This window comes from Pteropus medius, unplaced genomic scaffold (assembly GCF_902729225.1).
Source record: "Pteropus medius unplaced genomic scaffold, Ma_sr-lr_union100, whole genome shotgun sequence".
NCBI lineage: Eukaryota > Metazoa > Chordata > Mammalia > Chiroptera > Pteropodidae > Pteropus > Pteropus medius.
In genome coordinates, this window is record NW_024354502.1 from 31,135,672 (window position 1) to 31,147,975 (window position 12,304).

Here is a 12,304-nt window from a genome sequence, read left to right on the forward strand (position 1 = left end):
GAAAAATCACTCTTCTTGTTTGTCATTTGTTAACCCTTAGTTAGGAATGTCACTTAGAAACTAAATATGGAAAGAGTGAGCCTTTCAGAAGGGGCCGTTAAGTCTTTCCCAACATTTACCTTTTTCCAGTGTCCGAGCATAGCCTGTTCATTGGGTGACAGTAATATGTGATGGGAACTTAGATAAACAAAAGACATTGGGTGACAGTAATAGGTGATGGGAACTTAGATAAACAAGCTTTAGAAACTACTGAATAACCCTCCAAAAAGGGGGGAGGGAGACTAATTGCAGTACTATGCTATTTTAAAGCCACTTTCCAACTTGAAAAACACATTATTCTATGTGTCATTTTATATTGCCAATATCCTTAATTTACAAAAGCGGAAACAGAAGTGGTAATTAACGTACAAATTCCACATTTGGACACATTCAAATCAAACTCGTGTGTTCAAAATTTTTTGAACTTATGCTTATACAAAAAGTTATCCTGGAAGATTAAATGAGATAAAGCATGTAGACTGGGACAAGTCCGGCAAACAATCAGTTCTCAACACTGCCCATTAATATTGTTCTCAATTTTCCAACTTTACAAACTAAATGGTTATAAAATGATATACATAACTATGTATACATCACAAATATAAGCTAACATATAGCAATACTATAAAGTCAGTATGTTATTGTACCAAGTAATGTTCTTCATCTAGACAGAGTTTAACTTTAACAAAGCAGGATCATTTCTCTGATCCACAAAGAAGCAGAGAAAACTTGAAAAGGGGTAGTGTTAAATTTTAGCTATTATCTCTACTTATCAATTAAGAATACAAACTCTGCATGGTCTAGCATGAATTATAATTAGTACTCAGCTGATCCTAGAGAACTGGCTCAAAAAGAATAGTTAAGACCTCAAGCACGTGTACGAATCATCATTTATTTGCAAGGCTGCACCAACCACTGAAATCTGATTACTTCAATTCCGATGCTGAAAATCCTCAATTCATTACCTGTCTCGTGCTTGAAAATATTTGTTCAAGTCCCTACACAAAATTTTTTTTAAATACCCAAAAGTCACTTAAACTGACAATAGTACAGAATCCAAGGCACAGTTTTTAAAAAACTTCAAGAGTCTCAACCACGCATCATTTATGACAGAGAAAATGGAAAGGCAGTTCGGAGAGCAAGTTCTTTCTTAAGTAAATATTAAAAGTAACCTTACGCCTTCATAATGAAAAAAGAAAATCTCTTGTTTCTCAACTTAATCTCGATTGGTGGGACAATGTACATTCTCCTCCCGCCCTCGCCGCCGCCTCCCACGCCGAGTCACGCCCGGAGCGCGCTGAAGTGGGGCGGGGAAGAGGCATAAACTCCCGGGTAATGACCTGTCCCTGCTACTTCCTGCCGGGTTTTGGCACACAACAGCTACATCCACGTGGACCTCCACGCGGGACGGCGAGACCCATCGCCACTAGAAGAACCCGCCGGCTCCAACCGGCCCCGACCAGCCCCGCCCTCCCGCGGGGGCGCCGGGCTCCGTGCAGCGGGCTTGGAGCCGGGGGCTCGCAAAGGGCGGCGCGCAAGGCCCGGGCGGGGGTCGGGGGCGGGGCGCGGCTGTGACGCGCCGCAGGGGAGGGGAAGGGAGCCCGGCTCCACTCACGCGCCCGGGGGCGGCAACGGGGCCGTCGCTGCGTCTCTCCCGTTCGAAAACTGAAAGGGGGGCGGGGGAGGGAAAGACCTGGCTCCTCGTCTCATCCGGAAACCGACGGGTCGGCAGGAAATGACGAAGGCAGAGGTCTTCCAGGTCCGTGCGGTAACCGGTTCCCGCGAATCCGGCGCGGACTCCGGGGGAAAGGGCCCCAAGTGGAGCAGCGCGGTCGTCTGCCGCCTCCGGAGCGAGCAGCGTGAGTGGACCCGCGTCCCTGCGCCTCCCGGGCTTCGATCTCGCGTCACCCGGCCCCGCCTTCCGCCCGCGCGCCGCCCCGCCCCAGACTCGCGGGGAGGGGAGCTGAGGGGGCGGGGGGTGCCGCCCGCCTGGCGCTCCCAGCCCGGGGCTTGGAGGCTCCTTCTCCGTGCTTCACTCTTGCTCGGAGTTTCTCAGGGACGTAGGAAATAGTGAGGCTCCGAGTTCCAGAAACGCAGACGAAAAAGTCGAAGCAGCCACATCCGCCGCGTGAACTCAGAGCGGGCGCGGCGGCCACGGGGCGGATGGGATTTAGCAGGAGTGTAAGATTGAATCACTCGCTGGCAACCTGCAGCGGCGGAAACGCATAAGATCTCTTGGCCGCTCTGGAGGCTCTTGCCTGCGGCCACTTCCGAGGAAAGGATTATGTTTCATACCCACTTGACTGGATTTCTTTCTGGTAGGAGCAGGTCTCACAAGATTGGGGTCAGGGTTGGAAGAGTTAAGGTTTGGGAGTCACATGCATGTGACAGCCCTACCCCTGCATTCTCTAGACTGTGTGACCATCACCACCTTACCAGTCGTTTCTGTAAAACGGAGCTTCCCAGGCAGGGAGGTTGTGAAGATTAAACAAATATGTGGACTTCCTAGCACTTAAACCCTCACGCGATAGTTGCCTTACTCCTGTTGGTTCCTTCCTCCTGAAGGCCTATTAGACTGTACCTTTCTGCGTCAGGAACCCAAACCTTTAGTGTTTCAGAGGACCGAGAGAAAGAAAATCACATTTATGCAGTGGGTTGTATTATTAAGGAGCTCTTGGCCCTGTATAAGTGACTCTAATCTGAATTTGCATCAAAATAACAAAATTCTAAATGAGACATTTAATATTCAAGACAAGATGGCAAGAGATAATTAATTTTAGAGCCACTTAAACATGGTATCAGGAACCCAAAATCAGGAAACTTGATCCCTAGAAAAGTTCTAGTTTTCAACCTAAACGTTTATCAGACTAAAACCAAATTCTAGTTATCATATTTTGGCAACTTTATCTCTGGATACTAATATTTCCCTGAGACTTAATTCAGCACATCGTAGCATCTCACTGAAGTTTTTCAAACATTACTATACAGGAAAAATATGTGAAAAAAAAAAAGTCCAGTTTTCTCAAATGACCAGTTTGAGAAATTGATGAATCACTATCCAAGCACATGACTAGCTACATTAGTGATCTTACTGAAACATTAACTTGCCAGGAATGAAACATTGTAATGCCCCTGGGCATTTTGCTTTAGAGTCAGGAGGAAGGCTGTGGCGGTGTGCAGTAACCACTCAGCATGTGTGCGTACACTTTGTTAGACTGTGGCATGCTGGAAGGGGATGGTCACAGTTCAGGCCACGTGTGAGCTATAGATCTGTACTGTGACTTTGGACAAGACCACTCCTTATCCTGTCAGTCTTACAAAGTCATTCTATTGGTCATGATGGAGGACAGGGTAGGAAAGGCCTACCCTCAGTGTAATTCTTTCACAACACTACTAAAAATAACTCCAGGGCATGTCCCTAGAACTGTGGAACAGTAGTAGTGTCAATGCGTACCAATGATGTTGTGTAATGTATGTTATATAATTCACATTAAAATTTTACCATTCCAGGTCAGCAGTAATTTGAAATTCTCTGTACTTAAAGACTGGTATATTTGTAGCAGGAGGAAGACAAGTTCTGTAGGAATACACCATTTATTGAGTGGCACATGAACAGAAAATTTATGAAAAATTGAAGCCAGAAATTAACTTGGCTCACATCCAATTGATTGTTAGAAAACAGGCAGGAAACACTTCCATAATTTGTCAAATAAATGGCACTTGCAAAATGTTCTAGTGGCTATTGCTGTTATGTTTCTTGTTTCTTCCCTATTTTGTTAATAACTCCCAATCCTGAAAGCTGCCACCCTTGCTCCAAAATTGTCCAGGGCCTTCTGTAGCATCTCAAATCAGACATCTAAAGTCATCTCTTTTTGCCAAATACAGTTGTTATTTTATATTTTGGCACCAAGAAAATTCTATATTCCATAAATCATAAAGACAATTATTAGTGTCTGGTCTTTCTAAAGTTTCCATTCTATAGTAGGGTGATGAGTTACTATAAATCAATGTTATATTCAGAGAAACTCTGGCGTTCAGTTTTAAGGAATGAGAATTGAAACTTTGCATATGCCAAATTCCCCTGTGCCTCTTTCTTAGAAAAAATTCACAGCCAGACTTTAATATATAGGAGTTGTGTATTGTCCAATGTTTAAATCATATTTAGCTTTTGTATCTATAAATTTTTATAATTTAAAAGTACGTTCTGTTTTATTTTCATAATTTAAAGTAAGTTCTAATTTTTACAAGACCAATCTTTATATTTATCAGACATCAGTAGATGTTTTAGAGAAATTATTCTTGCTTCCAGTGTCTAGAGTTTAAGTTAAATGGCCATTCATGATATTCACTTTTTGGTAATGAGTACAGTGTGTCACCAAATAGTCTGACAAAGACATCAGATGTCAGAAAGAGGCAGCAGGCCTCTGGGGATATTTCATTTATTCTATGCAGAGGCAAGCTATGAGAAAGAAAACACTCTGTCCTTAATACACAATTGTTAACTTTCTGAGCAAAATCTACATTTAAAGAACATTTTAGAGGCTTACAGGCAGACTGCAAGATATTTCAGTGGAAGAATTTCTGCAATGTCTTCATTGTTGTAGAATGTCTAAAAAAAATGCAAAACAGTTTCTTGGACATTTCAAATACTCTTTCTTGGTATTAAAAAATGGCGGTCTTATTCTTAGAAACTACAGTGCAGTTATCACATCATTTGTTCAGTTTTTCTCCTTTTTATAGAACCTCTAACACTTCTGGATTTCTTTTACATATTAGGTCATTTTACTTAGACTTACCTTTTATGTCCAATACAAGGGAGGAACTTTCTGTTTAAGGAAAAATTCAGTTACTTTCACAAACAAATAAGAAACCATTACTCTTTTACTTGCTATTTGATACACTTGCTATTATCACTCTTATTTTTCTGTGGGAATGTCCAAAGAATGCATTTCCTTGAATAAAAAAGTCACAGCTGTGTAAATAGCAAAAAGTAACTTTTTATCCATTAAGTTATTTCTTTCAACCACATTTTGCCAGTAGGCCAAAACTAGATAAAGCTCCAAAGGTTTTCCAGTTGCAGAGGGAGGCGTGTGGGAAAGCATTGTTATGGCTTTCACATCTTTTCTAGGCTGCTGTCACGAGTGCAACGCTATTCTCAGCATCATAGTCAGTTGTTTAGGTCTGTGTTTCAGAGTATTCAGTTGCTTTAATCTGGGTGATAGTTACATTTTAGAAACTATGTCTGACATTTCAACCTGGATCCTTTTAGTAATGTGATTTTTTAATCCCAAATTTTAACCTTTTGTAGGAACCGTAATGTTTCAAGGTTTGAAAATAAAGAAAAATATGTTACATTCATGCCTTAGTTAGCTTGACCAGGGGTTGGCCAACTTTTCCCAAAGGACTCGATTGTAAATATTTTGGGCTTTGAGGGCTATGAGGCAAAAATCAGGAATATTATATAGGTACTTTTAACCATTTAAAATGTATCTATTTAGAAATATAAAATTATTCTTGGCTCCTGGGCCATATAGAAACAGGTGGTGGGCTGGAGTTGGTCAGCAAGCCATATATTTGCCAGCCCTTCTCCACAGTCATACCATCACTCACTAAAAGAAACCCTGCTCTCTTTTCTCTCTTATAGCCCCATGCCTGAGGGTTACGGAGTGATGGGTGATGATGGCTCTATTGATTACAGCGTACATGAGGCCTGGAACGAAGCCACCAACGTTTACTTGGTAGTGATCCTCGTTAGCTTTGGTCTCTTCATGTATGCCAAGAGGTAAATCTTTGAGTATCTCAGGGTAGATAAGAAACTGGGCATTTAAAAGCTTTGTGGGTGGGTGGGTGGGTTGGTTGGTTTTATATGAATTAAATGCACAAAAACAATTGTATCAGCATTTGTTCCTGCTATGAAAGCACCATTTACTCAGGTTTGTCCTGGAGCACTGGACACCAAGGTTTGGCTTTGAAAACTCTGTTTATTTGAAAGATGGACATTTAAGTGCAGCTCTTGGCACCCAGACCAGCTACTCTGTACTCCCATTTTATCATTTCTAATACAGCCTATCATCCAGGCTGTATTCACTGGCACCCTTGGATGATCACGTTTTTTTTGGCTCACGTCCCTGAAATGCAGAAACACTAATGCCTTTGTGTTGAGCCATTCTGTCTTCGCACATTTTAAGCTTTCTCTTCTGTTTCTTGTGCATGACTATATCATACCACTTTTTGAACAATATTGGTATTATCTGATTGCTTGTCTGTTCCACAAAAACTTCAGGCCCTTGAAAACAAGTACCTTTAACTTTTGTGTTCCTGGTGTGCTACATGGTGTAAATCTTCAATAAATATTTCCTACTTTAATTCTAGACGTTGTAGTATAATTTAACTTTTTTTCTCATTCTTGCTGTCTCCTTTACAGTTTTAAAAAAAGGGTCTTTGAAAATCAAAAGCAGTATTAGTTGGACTGAGTTGCTTCTTATAGCTACATGCTTCATGATGTCACCTACCAAAGTGAAAAAGGCATTAGATCGTTGAAAATAATTAGTAATCCAAAAATAATTGATGGTCAGCCTAGGGAGTAGTTCAGAGCCTACACTTGCTCTCAGACACTGCAGTCTCCCCCTTTTAACCCCTAGAGCAGCTGGCTCATTGAGCACTTGGCTCTAGAGGGTGGGTGAGAGAAGGCTCCACTTACCACTGGTCCACTTGCAGGAAACAGCTTTCCTCTAAAAATAGCCACTGCCTCCCCACCCCACTCCTCTGTTTTAAAAAGCAGAGGCACACTGCTGTTAATTTTAAATAGATGGCACCACTAAGACCATTGTATTTAAGAAATAGATTTATTCATTATTTTCCAAAATGAAGGTCTGCTCACATTCTCTTTATTGGTGAATCCAGACATTTAGTTTTATTTGGATGACATAAGGAAAAGGAGGAAAATCAGATGTTTTCTTGTTGCAGTTTTCTATGCGTTTTTCCATACAATATTTGGCTTTTGGCAGGGGGCGGGGGCGGGGGAGTGGAGGCACAATGGAGGTACATCACTTTGTTGTGTTAAGTGGATGTGTTCAGCTACTTTGTTTTCTTTCTTAAATAGCTGCGACTGTACATGTACAGCTTTGTACTTTTTAGTGAATGAAAGAATACTTAAGCCAAGAAGGCATCTCACAGAGGACAGATTCCTTGCCATTTAATGTAGTTTCTGATTACAACGATCATGAGAATATTACAATCCTATAGATATTAATAAAGATTTCTCTTCCTCATTGGTTTTGTGTTTTAGGAATAAAAGGAAAATTATGAGGATATTCAGTGTGCCACCTACAGCAGAAACTTTGTCAGAGCCCAACTTTTATGACACAATAAGCAAAATTCGTTTAAGACAGCAACTGGAAATGTATTCTATTTGTAAGTATATTCTTTGCTTAACTATATATGTAAGCATGTTTAAAATAGATTTTTTTTCCCCAATGAGTCGAGCTAGCAAAAGGCTATCAGAAATAGTTGATAATGAAAACATAATGCCTTTTTCAGATGCTCAATACAGTATCAGCAAAGGCAGATTTGTATGAAGTTAATGCTTCAGCACCCTGTACTTTTACAGTGCCCTTCCCAGACCCTGAGAAGAGCCCTAGCAGTGTGTTCATGTAGTCATACTTTTGTAAATTTTGCAAAAATTAACTATTTTGATAATCAGTTAAGACTGCTATCTCTTCTTTCTCTAATTTGCCCTCCTTTGCTCTCCTTGTGTGGAATGGCCTTGAAGTGGCCAAGAACATTTTGAGGACCTGTCTAAGGGGAAGTTGAATTGCAGCTACTTTTAGTTGAGGTTTGAATTTTATATCTGTGGAGTTTGCAGACACTTATATTATAATTAAATTACTGCAAGCCAAAGCAATATGAGAATGACTTCTAGGAATATGGCATGTGACATCAGTATGCAAGGCCAGAGGTCAAAGCTCAATATTAATACTACACTCTATAGTACTGAACACTGTGAATATGTAGGTAGTAGAAAAGTAACTAAGTTTAAATGTGCAGAGCCAGAATGAATTGTATATCTAAGCCACAGGTGTCTATGCCACCTTTTAAAAGAATGAAATTATCGTTTCCATAGTAAATCATTAAGTGAGAAAAGCAAGATATAATAGTATATATACTAGGATGCCACTCTTAAGTCAAATGACCAAAACATCCTTCGTATTATCTATGCGTAATATAAATGTTTTATATAATTATGCAAGCCTGGAGGAAGGCTTGAAGAGATATGCATCAAATTATTATCATTCATTACCTGATGTGTACTCTATGGGATTTAAGGAAAATATGACTGGACATTTTTAAAAGAAAGATGTCTACAGTAAAGACTTAAATATGCACATGTGTGTATGTGCATACAAAGATGTCTACAGTAAAGACTTAAATATGCACATGTGTGTATGTGCATACAAAGGCTTATAAGTGAGATTTTAGGTGAAAAGTAGAAAAAATATACATACCTCTATTTTTTACACAAGTAGAACTTCTAAAAAATTGAGCACAAATTTTATCCTAAGAAGTGATAATAGTTTCCTTTGGGGAACGAAACTGGGTAGGTAGCTACAGGACTGATCAGCTACACTTTTCACTGATTCTTTTGTTCCTTCTGCATTTTGTACCAGTTTATGCATGAGTTACCAGTTCAAAATAAGAAGTAAAACTAACAGCAGCATTATTCACAAAACCAAAAGGTGGAAATAATTCAAGTGTCCTTGATGGATGAATGGATACCCAAAATGTGGTACAAAAATACAGTAGAATATTATTCAGTCTTTAAGAGGAAGGAAATTTTGACACATGCTACAACATGGATGAACCTTGAAGACTATGCTTCATAATTATTTTCTTATAATAAAGTGAATTAAGCCACAAATGTATGATTCCACTTATATGAGGCAAATTCATAGAGACAGAAAGTAGAATGGTGATTGCCAGGGACTGGGGGAGGAGATAATGGGGAGTTATTGTTTAATGAATAGAGTTCAGTTTGGGATGATCAAGAGTTCTGTGGATAAATGGTGGCAATGGTTGCACAACAATGTGAATGTAGTTCATGCCATTGAACTGTATACTTAGAAATAGTTAAAATGGCAAATGTATATTTTACCACCACACACACACACACACACACACACACACACACACACACACACTCATGAAAAAAATTTTAAGTATTAAAGTGTAGGGCCAAAGCTCTGTATGGAAGATTGTAAGGAAAGAATTAAGTTTTCTTCGATGCCTGGTCAAAACAGAAGCTATCTCTTATCAGTAATATATTCAATAGTATAGCATATACAATTATAAATACAGTGTACAATTTTTTCTTCTTTGCTGAGAACGACATAAAATGAAATTTATCACAATTTCTGTGTTTGTAAGGTATGTTAGTATTCTCTTGCTTCGGTAATAAATTACCACAAATTTGGTAGCTTAATATTATCTTACAGTTTTGTAGATTAAAAGTCCTACAGCAGTCTCACTGGGATAAAGTTAAGGTGTCAACAGGGTTCCATTTCTTTCTGCTCTAGAGGGTAATCTGTTTGTTTGTTTTTTGCCATTCGTAGCTTCTAGAGGCTACCCACACTCCTTGCTTTGTAGCCCCATTCCTTCCTCTTCAAAGCCAGCAGCATTGTATCTTTCAGATCATTCTTCAATTTTTATATCACCTTGTTTCTCTGAACTAAGCCAGGATAGGTTCTTTGATTTTTAAGGGACCATATAATTAGATTGGGCAAGATAATTCAGGGCAGTCTCCCCCTTTCAATGTCCTAATCTTAATCACATCTTCAAAGTCCCTTCACCCTATAAGGTAACATGTTCACAGATTATGGGGATTGGTATGTGGACATCTTTGGAAGCCGTTATTCTTATAAACAGTGAATATATGTGTACATTTGCACACTTAATGAATCCTATCACATTGGTTCATTCTCAGTGTTTGTGACATATCTAGTTGTGACAAAGTCTGGTGGTTCAAGAAGTAGCAGCAAACAAAATTCTTTTTCTTAAAGAGGACCCCTAAAGTTTTATAAGCTTTAGGCCACAAAAATCTAGATTCACCCTGAATAGCATAAACAAATAGTGTCTCTTTCTTGTCTAGGAAAAATTTAATGAACAGACTGAAAGTTTTAAAACTAAGCAGTGAATGACATTCATAAAGATTTTAGCCCTGTACTTTACCTAGTTTCAGGTTAAGACGATTCTTCAATAAACATTTCTCAGAAGTATAGCGAGAATACAGAATTGCATGTATGTTTTTTCTTCTAGTTTATATTAATGACAGTGTTCAATAATAGATCTCATAGGCTTATAAGTTAAAATATAGTCAAATTCATTATGATGTGGACAAAAGTATTATTTTATCTTAAGGTAGAAATGGGGAACAGGAAAGAAGGAAGTTATAAAATGTTAATTTAATTTTAATAACAATGTTTTCCCTATATTTTAAAGCTCTGAATACTGATACACACATAATAATAAAAATATACAAATGGATATCAGGAGGAGCATTTGAGATTTTGCTTCCCTGCAACTGTTGGCAGTTTTAGTTCAGATAAACTTATAAAAATTCTCCAAAAGAAAATGGGTATCAGCATTGTTGAGAAATTAGAGAATCACAAAGTATAATAAATTTCCTCATTAAAAAAGTGTTTAGTTCTAAACTAATTCTTTACTTTGAATCATGACTTGAGTGTGATTTAATGATGTTAGCTAATAATTATTTTGTTATTTTATTAATTTTATCTTTTTTCCTTGTTTTATGTTTTGTTTTGTTTTTAATAGCAAGGAAGTATGACTATCAGCAGCCGCAAAACCAAGCTGACAGTGTGCAACTCTCACTGGAATAAAATGTCAGAAAATGAGCAACATAAGTAATTGTTAAAATGTATGATAGCAAGCTCCTAATTCTACTAAATCATAAACAGCATTTTTTAAATCATTTTACTTGTGATTTTTCCCCAATGTTTTGTTTTGTTTTTTTAAATTGTATCTTGAGTCATTTGTTACACAAATAAAAAATGGCCAAAAGGCCTGAAAACAGCCTGCACATACCTAGAAAGATAGACTATAACCAGAGATGGTGATTTTACCTTGTGAAGACCTTTGATTTCTTCAGGATATAATCAGTCAGGAATGACAACCCATCTTTGGAAGCGAGAATCTGGAGTTTATGCCACTTTGATTTGAACATTTTTACAAAATTAAAAAATGAAAATCTAGTCATTGGGATAATTTCCTCTCAGATTATAATCTGTGATAAATGTAATATGGACAATGAACTTTGTGTTCTTATTGCTGTTGTTACCACCCTTTAATTGAATTAACTATTAGCTTCTTCAGAATTTGCACAGTACGTTGTCTTTTCTGCATCATGAAGCATACCCATCTGCTAATCGTGGAAGCTTTCTATGAATGGAATTTTTTTAATCCCCTAGTTTAATTTCTACAAGTCTTTTTTAGGCCACACTGAGGCCATGCTGCTGAATTAGTGGGCACCTCCATATTGGTGCTAGCAACTTGCTTTTTGGTCTTATGACTATCAGTGTTTAATATAACTGTCTGGTTTCTTATGCTTTTTTAGCATAATAAACTTTCCTGAAGACTCTCATATTGTACCATTTTGTACTGTACATTGAAATGTTTTTACCTAACTTTTCATATTTATTTAAATAAAATCTAGTTGGAGGTAGTGGCAGGGAAGTTTAACTGTCCATGTAATTGGCCAGGAATTACTTTTTGAATCAAAGCTAGTCTTAATTTTAAGATTTAGAGTTAATGTTTAAGCATTATTTTCTTTTCCCTTTATAATTGTGAAGTAGAAGAATATAAATTTTAAATGAAAAGCTTTAGACCAAGTAAAATTCAGGGAAGTTGTATTTACTTTGTTTTTTTAATTTTATTTTATTATTAGTTTCGAGTATACAGTACATTGGTTAGACATTTATATAGTTTATAAAACAATCCCCCTAATTGCTCTTTCTCTCCTCTGGCTCTCCACCTAGCCATTACATTAATGCTAACTTCATTCCTTATGCCATATTCCCCGTGACCATCTATCAACTACTAATTCATCCTTTAACTCTTACTTTTAAATTTTAATTATGTCACTAAAAATGTATATATTGTACAAGGTAAATTATCGACCAAATGGAATAATTCTTTCTTAACTTATAAATGAGTGACTGTACTACCTATATGCAGAATGAAAAACTATGAATAA

The 12,304-nt window shown here is 37.9% G+C and overlaps 2 protein-coding genes across 4 annotated transcripts in view; one reads left to right on the forward strand and one right to left on the reverse strand.

Moving 5' to 3' along the window:
- The window catches only part of SLC20A2 (solute carrier family 20 member 2), an 86,528-nt gene extending 84,627 nt beyond the window's left edge, over positions 1-1,901 (reverse strand). The window contains 1 exon segment of the mRNA XM_039853629.1: positions 1,733-1,901. The gene's annotated coding sequence lies outside the window, so the exon portion shown is untranslated.
- Positions 1,261-10,951, forward strand: SMIM19 (small integral membrane protein 19). 3 transcript variants are annotated; one of them, XM_039853640.1, is made up of 4 exons: positions 1,261-1,371; positions 5,684-5,821; positions 7,328-7,452; positions 10,867-10,951. In XM_039853640.1, the coding sequence occupies exons 2-4, from the start codon at positions 5,688-5,690 to the stop codon at positions 10,929-10,931; spliced, it is 324 nt and encodes a 107-aa protein (XP_039709574.1). In that variant the 5' UTR covers positions 1,261-1,371; positions 5,684-5,687; the 3' UTR covers positions 10,932-10,951. The 3 variants fall into 3 exon arrangements, with proteins under 3 accessions (XP_039709574.1, XP_039709573.1, XP_039709575.1); XM_039853639.1 differs by lacking the exon at positions 1,261-1,371 and adding an exon at positions 1,765-1,898; XM_039853641.1 differs by lacking the exon at positions 1,261-1,371 and adding an exon at positions 2,030-2,357.
- Positions 10,952-12,304: the final 1,353 nt, after the last annotated feature.